Below are 12,245 nucleotides of genomic sequence, written 5' to 3' on the forward strand. Positions count from 1 at the left end.
TTTAGACAGTCCCTTCGCCCATACCCGTGTGCGTGTGTGTGTGTGACCTTCTGCACACATCAACAACTGACACACACGAAGCATCGTTACCCATCGCTCCACAAAAGCCGCGGCCCTTGCAGAGCAAAGGGGAACTACTACTCCAAGGTCTCAGAGCAAGTGGCGTCACCGATTGAAACGCTATTTAGCGCACACCGCTAACTAAGCTAGCCATTTCACATCCGTTACGTGTGTGTGTGTGTGTGTGTGTGTGTGTGTGTGTGTGTGTGTGTGTGTGTGTGTGTGTGTGTGTGTGTGTGTGTGTGTGTGTGTGTGTGTGTGTGTGTGTGTGTGTGTGTGTGTGTGTGTGTGTGTGTGTGTACACAACCATGCATGAACACACACACACACCTCTGCACAAAAAAGGAGGGATTTTGGTGCTAGACTCAGCACCTGTCTGTGTTTAAAAACATTCCTTCTATGTGCAGACTATTCATTGCATTTAGAGGGACGGAACTAGAGATAGCAAAGGAAAAGGGTAGAAGGTTGAAAGAAATGCATTATTCCTCTCTCGAATTAAAGTTCAATTTAAAAAAATAAAACCTCATGTACTGTATTCTTGCAAAACATTGTCTTTCCAACATTGCCTTCTCCTGGTAGCATATGCAACTGCACTCACCTATACAATGACTTGAATTCTGTTTACAAGGATCGTATTTATTTCAAAATACCAATCTAAAGATACTTTCCATACAAAATATACATCTATAAAATACAAAAACATTACTGTCGTTTGCTCCCAATGATGCAAGATCTACAGCAATTCAAAATTATTTCAGTTACAGCTATGTGAAATTCCTCAATTTCGCCACCTGCTGTCTATACATGGGTGTCTTAGTATGGATATCACTCTACTATGGTCATGTCCGAAATCTGTCTTGCATACTACTTACTAAAACAAAATACTGTGTATTAATCATACCACATACTATTTAGAACTCTATAATTTGGTAAAAACGAATGCCCTAAGCAACAAATATCAACATACTACATCGATACTGAGAATCCGTCATTTAATGCGCAAACTTTATTCCAGCTATTTGTTCAATTTGGTACATGTCACTTTAAGTGGATTTATCAGCTGTTGTCAAATGTACGTAGTTCTCGAAAGACCGTTCTGTTTCTCAATAGTGTGCAACCAGCGAATTCTACTAGATCAGGGCTTGGCAACTGGTGTCCCACAGCCCCCATTTGAAGTCCCTCTGATGAATTTCCCCAGGAAAGCAGTCGGGGTCTCAAGTTATAATGATAGAATACACACGGTGCAATTTGGACCTGAGGTTGTGCAGCAGCAGTTTCTCTCTTGTTCTGTCAGTCATGATAGTCCGTCAATTCAGCTCATGTCAGATAGATTTATTTTAGATTGGTAAATTATTTAAGCATCCTGCTATATAAACGTGTTATCAATGGTCGAATAACCATCTGTCTCTCATTCGTGCTGAAGATTAGTGCTTTTTGAGGTCGGTGTGATTTTAGTTTGATAATAAAAATAATAATCATGGTTTTCCATTTCGGTTTCGATTATTTGTGTTGAACACAGAATAAAACAAACAGTACAAGTCCCATGGTGGTAGTGACTGCCCATTACTGCCCATTACTGCCTATCACTTATTTCATTTTTTACAAGCCTTTACTTTAATCAAATATTTCAGTTGTGTATATAACATTTGTTTAATTTGATGACTTCATTATTTCATTCCAAATCATCACTATAGAGCTGCTGCCTACGCTGTCTGACAAAATCACTATTTTAGTTGTTCTTCAAATTAAATAAAGCATACTTTTATGACTGCTGAACACCAACTATCAATCACTTGGACTTAGATCATACATTTTCAGGTAGAGATATCTTGTGAACAACACCTGCTCTCTATATCCCCTCACTATCCTGCATTCTGCCTCTTCCGTGGCAGGCATACAGTACAAGAAGCAGAGACAGGACAAGTAGATTCTCAATGGATTGCGGTCATTGTAGTTAATTGGCACGTTTTATGTGCTAAACTATGCAGAATATTGGCCTGATGGAAACTCCCTACTACATCGCACAGTTCAGGCTGGATCTGATTTATCTCTTGAAAAGCTGCGCAATGTGCACATTGAGCTCACAGAAAAAAATTAACGAAATGGAATTCAAATAATTGAACCAAAGACAGGTGTTTTTATATGTTGAGCGTCGAATAGATGACAGCACCCCCTTCCTGTACCTATGGACAATAATATGAGTTAATCACAAAGAACATACAAAACAGCTAAATAATAATTTGAATAAAGTGCTATTCGTACGTGATTTGACCCTGATGTGACTCTGTTGGGATCTGAAAAAGACAAGAAATGCCAATTGTTACGCTTCAATTTACATTCTAGGAACCATTGTACTTTTCCAAACCCACTACTCACCACCAAGCCTGGGTTCACCCAAAGCAACTTCGGAGTAATGAACTTCCTCATTGCCATCTTGTCCTCCCTGGAACTCTGAAACATACAAAATGCCTAAATGTTAATCAGTTATCTTAACCAGAGAGATCATATTAAGAGTTCTTATATGTAATTCTATGATCTCAACCTCATCCTTTCTCTACCCTTACGCCTCTCTCTCGTACCTCTGTTATACAATATATCATTATATCTTATCTATTGTACATCATATCACTCCCAAAGTAAAGAAAGAGATACCTTGGTGTGCTAGTGGATCACTGATGTTACCATAGACTGGGTCATTCTTCTGAGTAAGTGGTAGGGATGTCACAGCTTTGAAAAAAGAGATCATAGAAAAACATTTGTACACAATTTTTGGCAAAAACCTAAGATGTAGGAACCCGACAAGTTTGGTCTGGAGTAGAGTCAGCCCTGTTACTGTAGTTATAGTCATTATCAAGAGTAGAATCAGCCCTGTTACTGTAGTTATAGTATTTATCAGGAGTAGAGACAGCCCTGTTAGTGTAGTTATAGTCATTATCAGGAGTAGAGACAGCCCTGTTACTGTAGTTATAGTCATTATCAGGAGTAGAGTCAGCCCTGTTACTGTAGTTATAGTCATTATCAGGAGTAGAGACAGCCCTGTTACTGTAGTTATAGTCATTATCAGGAGTAGAGACAGCCCTGTTACTGTAGTTATAGTCATTATCAGGAGTAGAGACAGCCCTGTTACTGTAGTTATAGTCATTATCAGGAGTAGAGAAAGCCCTGTTTATAGTCTTATCAGTAGTTATATTGTCATTATCATAAGTACTGAGTTATAATCATTATCATAAGTAGAGTCAGCCCTGTTACTGTAGTTATAGTCATTATCAGGAGTAGAGTCAGCCCTGTTACTGTAGTTATAGTCATTATCAGGGGTAGAGACAGCCCTGTTACTGTAGTTATTGTCATTATCAGGAGTAGAGACAGCCCTGTTACTGTAGTTATAGTCATTATCAGGAGTAGAGACAGCCCTGTTACTGTAGTTATAGTCATTATTAGGAGTAGAGTCAGCCCTGTTACTGTAGTTATAGTCATTATCATAAGTAGAGACAGTCCTGTTACTGTAGTTATAGTCATTATCAGGAGTAGAGAAAGCCCTGTTACTGTAGTTATAGTCATTATCAGGAGTACAGCCCTGTTACTGAGACAGCCCTGTTACTGTAGTTATATTCATTATCAGGAGTAGAGTCTGTAGCATTATCCTGTTACTGTAGTTATAGTCATTATCAGGAGTAGAGACAGCCCTGTTACTGTAGTTATAGTCATTATCAGGAGTAGAGTCAGCCCTGTTACTGTAGTTATAGTCATTATCAGGAGTAGAGACAGCCCTGTTACTGTAGTTATAGTCATTATCAGGAGTAGAGTCAGCCCTGTTACTGTAGTTATAGTCATTATTAGGAGTAGAGTCAGCCCTGTTACTGTAGTTATAGTCATTATCAGGAGTAGAGTCAGCCCTGTTACTGTAGTTATAGTCATTATCAGGAGTAGAGTCAGCCCTGTTACTGTAGTTATAGTCATTATCAGGAGTAGAATCAGCATTATCAGCTGTTACTGTAGTTATTAGTCATTATTATAGTCAGGAGTAGAGACAGCCCTGTTACTGTAGTTATAGTCATTATCAGGAGTAGAGACAGCCCTGTTACTGTAGTTACAGTCATTATCAGGAGTAGAGACAGCCCTGTTACTGTAGTTATAGTCATTATCAGGAGTAGAGACAGCCCTGTTACTGTAGTTATAGTCATTATCAGGAGTAGAGAAAGCCCTGTTACTGTAGTTATAGTCATTATCAGGAGTAGAGACAGCCCTGTTACTGTAGTTATAGTCATCATCAGGAGTAGAGTCAGCCCTGTTACTGTAGTTATAGTCATTATCAGGAGTAGAGACAGCCCTGTTAGTGTAGTTATAGTCATTATCAGGAGTAGAGACAGCCCTGTTACTGTAGTTATAGTCATTATCAGGAGTAGAGTCAGCCCTGTTACTGTAGTTATAGTCATTATCAGGAGTAGAGTCTGCCCTGTTAATGTAGTTATAGTCATTAACAGTCTTTACCTGGGTCTGTCTTCTTCCTCTTCAGGTGGAACACCAGAGCACCAATCAGTATCCCGGCAACAACCAACGCTGTACAGGCCACAATGATCGAAATCTGCAAGGTGTCGTCTGTTGGAAACCGAGTATGAAAGAGAACATGCTAAAAATGAGACAGCTGAGGACTTACTATGACTTTTGCTATGACTCCAAAGGCATCACAGTATAGTGGGGGACAAACTGCAAGGTGGAGACATTGATTTGGTTATTGGTTTTATATTGCTTATGATCATGATGTCTCACTGAATCTACTCATTCAGAGGATGTGATCTACTGTGACCTACTATAATCAACTATGGTCATTAGTAACCTTTCAGAGGCGATGGTAACACTAGGCCTGGTATCCCAGATCTTCCACCAGCACCACGGAGTCTGAGGGGAACACTCGCTCTGAGCATGTCCTCTCTGAACACTGCACACTGCCAGTCCAGCTGGTCCCTTTGGAGGCTGGGCAGGGTCACACTGAGTGTCCAGTTGGGTTGATTCTCTGTAAGGATGCCCTTTTTGACCACTAGCCCCGTCCTCCCCTCCATCCTCAGCCAGGCCAGGGTCACAGGGTCACCGTTCACCTCCGACACTTCACACTTCAACACCACCGACTGGCCACCAGGGGGGCCTCTAGATTCAGAGACTGGGCCAGAGAACAGAAAACATAACTGAACTTTCCCCTCTGAAAGAACAGTATACTGTAATAATAACAATAATAATGTAGGCCTAGTATATATCTGGTTAATGAAACATGTCATTTTGTGGTTGACAATCAGAGAACCAACATTAGGTTACTTGAGCAGAGAGTGTTTGTTCTCTCATTGAATGCTGTTTATAGACAAAAGCAAAGTTACCTTGAATGGTTGTGAGTTGAACATAAGACATAAGGTTGTTATTAAAATTACATCTGAACACTCCTCCATCCTCAAATTCCACTGGTGAAAGTCTCAGGGGAAAATCTTTATGTTTGAACGTGGGAGATGAGAACCGGTCAACTTCTAGTCTATCATCTGATGTCAGAGTAGCAGGTGCTTCCGCTGGAGATGAGCGCTTGGTCCAGGAGGCTTTTCTGTGCGAGGATGAAGACCTGCACATCATCTCCACCTCACTGCTGTTGCTGCTCTCTCTGAACAAAGTTACTGGCATTTTGAATGTGCCTGGGAAAAAAAACATTGTAGAAAAACACTATGACGAAGAATATCTATAACAATCAAGTTAATCTACACATGATGAGTGAACCTGCAGTTACTGTTAATTAATACATATATTACTGATAATATCCATGAATCTAGCTAACTTACTTTTCTCAACATTCAAGGTATTATACATTTCATATAACAATGTTCCATTCTGTTTGAGAGTGCAGTTGAATCTCCCTTGCTGCTCTGATCAACACTATGGATGACCATGTGGACAGTGTTGTTGTAATACAAGGTGGTGTTAGACGTGGGATCTCCTTCTCTTTCCCACTGAAGTGTGGTTCCTTCTGGTAGGCTGGACAGCTCACAACTAAAACTCACATCAGAACCCAGACGAAATGAAGGCCATACAAAGGGTTTAACTGCAAACAAAATAATTGGTTAACATTTACAAATCAAACATCCTTGTTGGCATATCCAGTATGTGTTTTTAGTGATATCAAACACAAAAGGAACATGCTTGTGTTTGACTCCAATTCTGGTTTTGAAAAAGTAACAATAAACATATTGAAACACAATACCTTTGAAAGCAAACACCTGAAACCTCGTCACAATAAATGAAGCTGGTTTGGTTTGCATGAACACAAACTCTCCAGCATTTTCAAAGTTGGTGCTGATGGAAAGATCATATCCACTGCCTTTTGAAAAACCCAATGTGTTCGATACATATTCCCAAGTGGATGAAATGATATTGGCTATTGTGGTGTTTGAGTGTCTGCCATCATGTGATGTCCATATCCAGTGGAATCGGTGCTCTGTCCCTTGTAGAACCACGGGGGAAACTCGGACAGCGACTCTTCCTCTGGACTCGGCAAGGAAAAAGATGTTCTTTGACATTACTGTGGAGAGTAGAAATGTGTCAAAATGATACAATAAAAAGCAACAAAAAATCTATAAAATATAATTCACCTTTCTCTATTAAAGGCCACAGCAGACCCCCCCACCTCTTTCTCCAAATCTATATAATATAATTCACCTTTCTCTATTAAAGGCTACAGCAGACCCCCCTTAAATCTATATAATATAATTCACCTTTCTCTATTAAAGGCCACAGCAGACCCCCCTCCCCCCCTCTTTCTCCAAATCTATATAATATAATTCACCTTTCTCTATTAAAGGCCACAGCAGACCCCCTCCCCCTCTTTCTCCAAATCTATATATAATATAATTCAAATCTATATAATATAATTCTTTCTCTATTAAAGGCTACAGCAGACCCCCCTCCCCCCTCTTTCTCCAAATCTATATAATATAATTCACCTTTCTCTATTAAAGGCTACAGCAGACCCCCCCCCTCTTTCTCCAAATCTATATAATATAATTCACCTTTCTCTATTAAAGGCTACCGCAGACCCCCTCCCCCTCTTTCTCCAAATCTATATAATATAATTCACCTTTCTCTATTAAAGGCCACAGCAGACCCCCCCCCCTCTTTCTCCAAATCTATATAATATAATTCACCTTTCTCTATTAAAGGCTACAGCAGACCCCCTCCCCCTCTTTCTCCAAATCTATATAATATAATTCACCTTTCTCTATTAAATCTATATAATATAATTCACCTTTCTCTATTAAAGGCCACAGCAGACCCCCTATATCCCCCTCTTTCTCCAAATCTATATAATATAATTCACCTTTCTCTATTAAAGGCCACAGCAGACCCCCCCTCCAAATCTTTCTCCAAATCTATATAATATAATTCACCTTTCTCTATTAAAGGCTACAGCAGACCCCCTCCCCCTCTTTCTCCAAATCTATATAATATAATTCACCTTTCTCTATTAAAGGCCACAGCCCCCTCCCCCTCTTTCTCCAAATCTATATAATATAATTCCCTTTCCTATTAAAGGCCACCAGACCCCCCCCCTTTCTCCAAATCTATATAATATAATTCACCTTTCTCTATTAAAGGCTAAATCTATATAATATAATTCACCTTTCTCTAGACCCCAGACCCCCCTCCCCCTCTTTCTCCAAATCTATATAATATAATTCACCTTTCTCTATTAAAGGCCACAGCAGACCCCCCCCTTTTCTCCAAATCTATATAATATAATTCACCTTTCTCTATTAAAGGCCACAGCAGACCCCCCCTCTTTCTCCAAATCTATATAATATAATTCACCTTTCTCTATTAAAGGCCACAGCAGACCCCCCCCTCTCCAATGACTGGTCGATAGCTTTATCATTGTACTTGTATGCCAAACTTTAAATTGAGATTTCTTTTTATTTTACACTCAAGAATGATCTTGATAATTCAACCAAAAACCCGTTACTCACCTTCAGCTGAGAATCCTTGACCGTATGCTGTTATCCACACCAGGATCCACAACAACCTCACACTCATAGAGCCTCTGTCCTTCCCCATGTTACTGTCTGTTCTGTTCCCCTCTTTGCTCAGTAGCAAACTCACATCATTAATGAGGGCCCTGTTAAGTTTCTACAGGAAATGACTGAAGAAAAGAGGAAGTCCAAATAAAACTACAGATTATGTAATGCAAAATAAACTGACTGCACATCTGAGGATACTTCATGACCCTATACTGTATGTCAGACTGGGGTTAAGGGCTAGAACAAAAGCTGGAAAACAGAACATTGAACTTGCTACATTATGGTCAGCATCTTACGAAAGTCCTTTTATCATTCTCTATTACTAATACCTTCCCCATTACTGGATGCTGAAATAAGCTGAGACATTGTTGCCAAGGGAATGTTGGAACATAACTGAAATGACAGTTACCGAAAATGTACGCTTAATCCATTATAAACTAATGTATAGAATTACTTACGCAAGAGACACCATCCATAAATTCTACAGCACATCGACAGAGTCATGTCATAAGTGTTTAACTAACAATGACTCAACAATCCATGCCTTCTAGGAATGCTATGATGTCCAAAAGTTATAGGCGGAGCTAGAAAGTTGTCTGTCAGATGTATTACAATGTAAACTTCCTTTTAACTCATCTGTCTGCATAATCCAAGGCAAGACATATGAGGGTGCAGTGAGATACCAGATGGGTTGGACGATACTTTTCTCCTCAATCATCTTGAAAAAACACATACTTTAAAACTGTAAGTCAACCAATCCTCCATCGTTAAAACAATGGAAAGGTCAAACGCTTTATTATCTAAATGTTAAAAGTGTGTGGGCGGTGGAAAGAAACTAAATAGCGCAGTTTGTGGCAGAGCCATGTGGCAGAGTGATACGGGCGCTGGAGATGGGAGTGTGAACGGGTGGGTCTGGGCAGCGGTGATGTTGTGGATGTTGGTGATGGGGGTGTGAACGGGTGGGTCTGGGCAGCGGTGATGTTGTGGATGTTGGTGATGGGGGTGTGAACAGGTGGATCTGGCCAGCGGTGATGTTGTGGATGTTGGTGATGGGGGTGTGAACGGGTGGGTCTGGGCAGCGGTGATGTTGTGGATGTTGGTGATGGGGGTGTGAACGGGTGGGTCTGGGCAGCGGTGATGTTGTGGATGTTGGTGATGGGGGTGTGAACAGGTGGATCTGGGCAGCGGTGATGTTGTGGATGTTGGTGATGGGGGTGTGAACAGGTGGTTCTGGGCAGCGGTGATGTTGTGGATGTTGGTGATGGGGGTGTGAACAGGTGGATCTGGCCAGCGGTGATGTTGTGGATGTTGGTGATGGGGGTGTGAACAGGTGGTTCTGGCCAGCGGTGATGTTGTGGATGTTGGTGATGGGGGTGTGAACAGGTGGATCTGGCCAGCGGTGATGTTGTGGATGTTGGTGATGAGGGTGTGAACAGGTGGATCTGGCCAGCGGTGATGTTGTGGATGTTGGTGATCTAAGTTTGTCAGTTGTTTGAAGATTAACGTGGAGATGAATCCACATGTAGGCTAGATATATGCCTCTGTCCCAAATGAATGAGAAAGATATGCACTGTCTAATTCAGTCATTTTAGATGGTACCTGCAGTATCTTTTCCATTTCTTCTGGGTTAGGTTGGATGCCTCTGTTCTTTTCTATGGAGAGTATCCAAGAGGGAGTGTTTTCTTACCTTTTGGTGTTCAACAGCAGAACCAGTATTACTAGGGTGGTACCCCCTGTCCCCTCTGACCACCGTCACTGTGCTTGGCTCTAAGAAACAGAGACCTCTGTTAGAATATAATCTACAAGAAAGCCTCTCAAGTACAAATGATAACCTCTGTCCTTTGTTACAATAAGCCTATGCAGAGGTCCGGAGATGAACAGTCTTTTTAGATGAACATATGGGGTCAGATTGCAGAGTCTATAAAATCACAAGTTGTTACCTGTCATTGAAGACACTGTTGTCTGTGTGGGCATTGTGAGGTCAGGGAGGCTGTCGCTCTGAACAAGCCCTCTGAACACCACACACTGCCAGTGCAGCTGGTCCATACGGAGGCTGGGGGGTTTCACACTGAGCGTCCTGTTGGGGTGACTCTCTATCAGGATGTCCTGTTTGACCAGCAGCTCCCTCCTCCCCTTCATCCTCAGCCTGGCCAGGGTCACCGCTCACCACCGACACCTCAGCAGCACCAGATGATTCATGATGGACACGCCACTAGGGGGCACTGTGGAGACAAATGGAAGACAGCGGGGATCAGTTATCTGTTCTCTCAAATGCAAGTAGAATCAATTTATTCTAAGAAATGTACCTTGGATATGCTAACCCTTTATGTTTACCACATTAACAGAGGCGACAAGGAGGTTTTTAAAATGGAAGATGAACCTCCCACCATCTTCCAACTCCACTGGTGAGATGTAAAGAGCGAAGAAGTGGCCACTGAAGTCCCTATATGAAAAGCCCTCATTAAACGTCATGTTGGATCCGTATATTTTAGATGTCACGACTGGAAACTCTTGCTGTAGATAGTTGTGTCCAAGACCACGATGCATGACCGTGGGTGTACTCTGCATGACCGTGGGTGTACTCTGCATGGCTGTGGGTGTACTCTGCATGGCTGTGGGTGTACTCTGCATGGCCGTGGGTGTACACTGCATGGCCGTGGGTGTACTCGGCATGACTGTGGGTGTACTCTGCATGACCGTGGGTGTTCTCTGCATGACTGTGGGTGTTCTCTGCATGACCGTGGGTGTACTCTGCATGACCGTGGGTGTACTCTGCATGACCGTGGGTGTACTCTGCATGACCGTGGGTGTACTCTGCATGACCGTGGGTGTTCTCTGCATGACCGTGGGTGTACTCTGCATGACTGTGGGTGTTCTCTGCATGACCGTGGGTGTACTCTGCATGACCGTGGGTGTACTCTGCATGGCTGTGGGTGTACTCTGCATGACCGTGGGTGTACTCCGCATGACCGTGGGTGTACTCTGCATGACCGTGGGTGTACTCTGCATGGCCGTGGGTGTACTCCGCATGACCGTGGGTGTACTCCGCATGGCCGTGGATGTACTCCGCATGACCGTGGGTGTACTCTGCATGACCGTGGGTGTACTCTGCATGGCCGTGGGTGTACTGTGCATGACCGTAGGTGTACTCTGCATGGCCGTGGGTGTACTCTGCATGACCGTGGGTGTACTCTGCATGGCCGTGGGTGTACTCTGCATGGCTGTGGGTGTACTCGGCATGACCGTGGGTGTACTCTGCATGACTGTGGGTGTACTCTGCATGACAGTGGGTGTACTCGGCATGACCGTCTGGGTGTACTCTGCATGACCGCTGCATTGCCATGGGTGTACTCTGCATGACCGTGGGTGTACTCCGGATGACATGACTGTGGGTGTACTCCGCATGGCCGTGGGTGTACTCTGCATGACCGTGGGTGTACTCTGCATGACCGTGGGTGTACTCCGCATGACCGTGGGTGTACTCCGCATGCCCGTGGGTGTACTCTGCATTGCCATGGGTGTTTTCTGCATGAATTTGGGTGTTCTGCATGACAGTGGGTGTTCTCCGGATGACCGTGGGTGTACTCCGGATGTGGGTGTACTCGTTGCCATGGGTGTACTCCGCATGACCGTGCATGACCGTGGGTGTACTCCGCATGACATGACTCGTGGCTGTGGGTGTACTCTGCATGACCGTGGGTGTACTCTGCATGACCGTGGGTGTTCTGCATTGCTATGGGTGTACTCTGCATTGCCATGGGTGTTCTCCGCATGACCGTGGGTGTTCTCCGGATGACCGTGGGTGTTCTCCGCATGGCCGTGGGTGCACTCCGCATTGCTGTGGGTGTACTCTGCATGGCCGTGGGTGTTCTCTGCATGACCGTGGGTGTTCTCCACTTGACCGTGGGTGTTCTCCGCATGACCGTGGGTGTACTCTGCATGACCGTGGATGTACTCTGCAAGACCGTGGGTGTACTCCGCATGGTCGTGGGTGTATTCTCCTACAAAGCAGTGTCACCACGTGAGATTGCGGAGATTGGGTAAAACCAATGCTGTGTTCATGCAGAAGGGAAGGTTTCATTTAATTTAAATCCAAAGTCTTCTGGCCATTACTAGTGCATCTTATTGTAAATGAAACAAATA

At 43.2% G+C, this 12,245-nt stretch overlaps 1 protein-coding gene across 3 annotated transcripts; it reads right to left on the reverse strand.

Moving 5' to 3' along the window:
- Nucleotides 1–675: 675 nt before the first annotated feature.
- On the reverse strand, nt 676–8,287 carry LOC135546998 (uncharacterized). Of its 3 annotated transcripts, none has more exons than XM_064975559.1 (10): nt 8,052–8,287; nt 6,293–6,610; nt 5,874–6,133; nt 5,427–5,729; nt 4,895–5,215; nt 4,549–4,656; nt 2,713–2,787; nt 2,437–2,511; nt 2,323–2,354; nt 676–2,243 (listed from the first exon to the last, which is right to left on the reverse strand). In XM_064975559.1, the coding sequence occupies exons 3-10, from the start codon at nt 5,899–5,901 to the stop codon at nt 2,199–2,201; spliced, it is 987 nt and encodes a 328-aa protein (XP_064831631.1). In that variant the 5' UTR covers nt 5,902–6,133; nt 6,293–6,610; nt 8,052–8,287; the 3' UTR covers nt 676–2,198. The 3 variants fall into 3 exon arrangements, with proteins under 3 accessions (XP_064831631.1, XP_064831629.1, XP_064831632.1); XM_064975557.1 differs by having other exon boundaries at nt 4,540–4,656; XM_064975560.1 differs by lacking the exon at nt 4,549–4,656 and having other exon boundaries at nt 8,052–8,285.
- Between the last annotated feature and the right edge of the window lie 3,958 nt (nt 8,288–12,245).

This window comes from Oncorhynchus masou, chromosome 10, assembly GCF_036934945.1.
Source record: "Oncorhynchus masou masou isolate Uvic2021 chromosome 10, UVic_Omas_1.1, whole genome shotgun sequence".
NCBI classification, from domain to species: domain Eukaryota; kingdom Metazoa; phylum Chordata; class Actinopteri; order Salmoniformes; family Salmonidae; genus Oncorhynchus; species Oncorhynchus masou.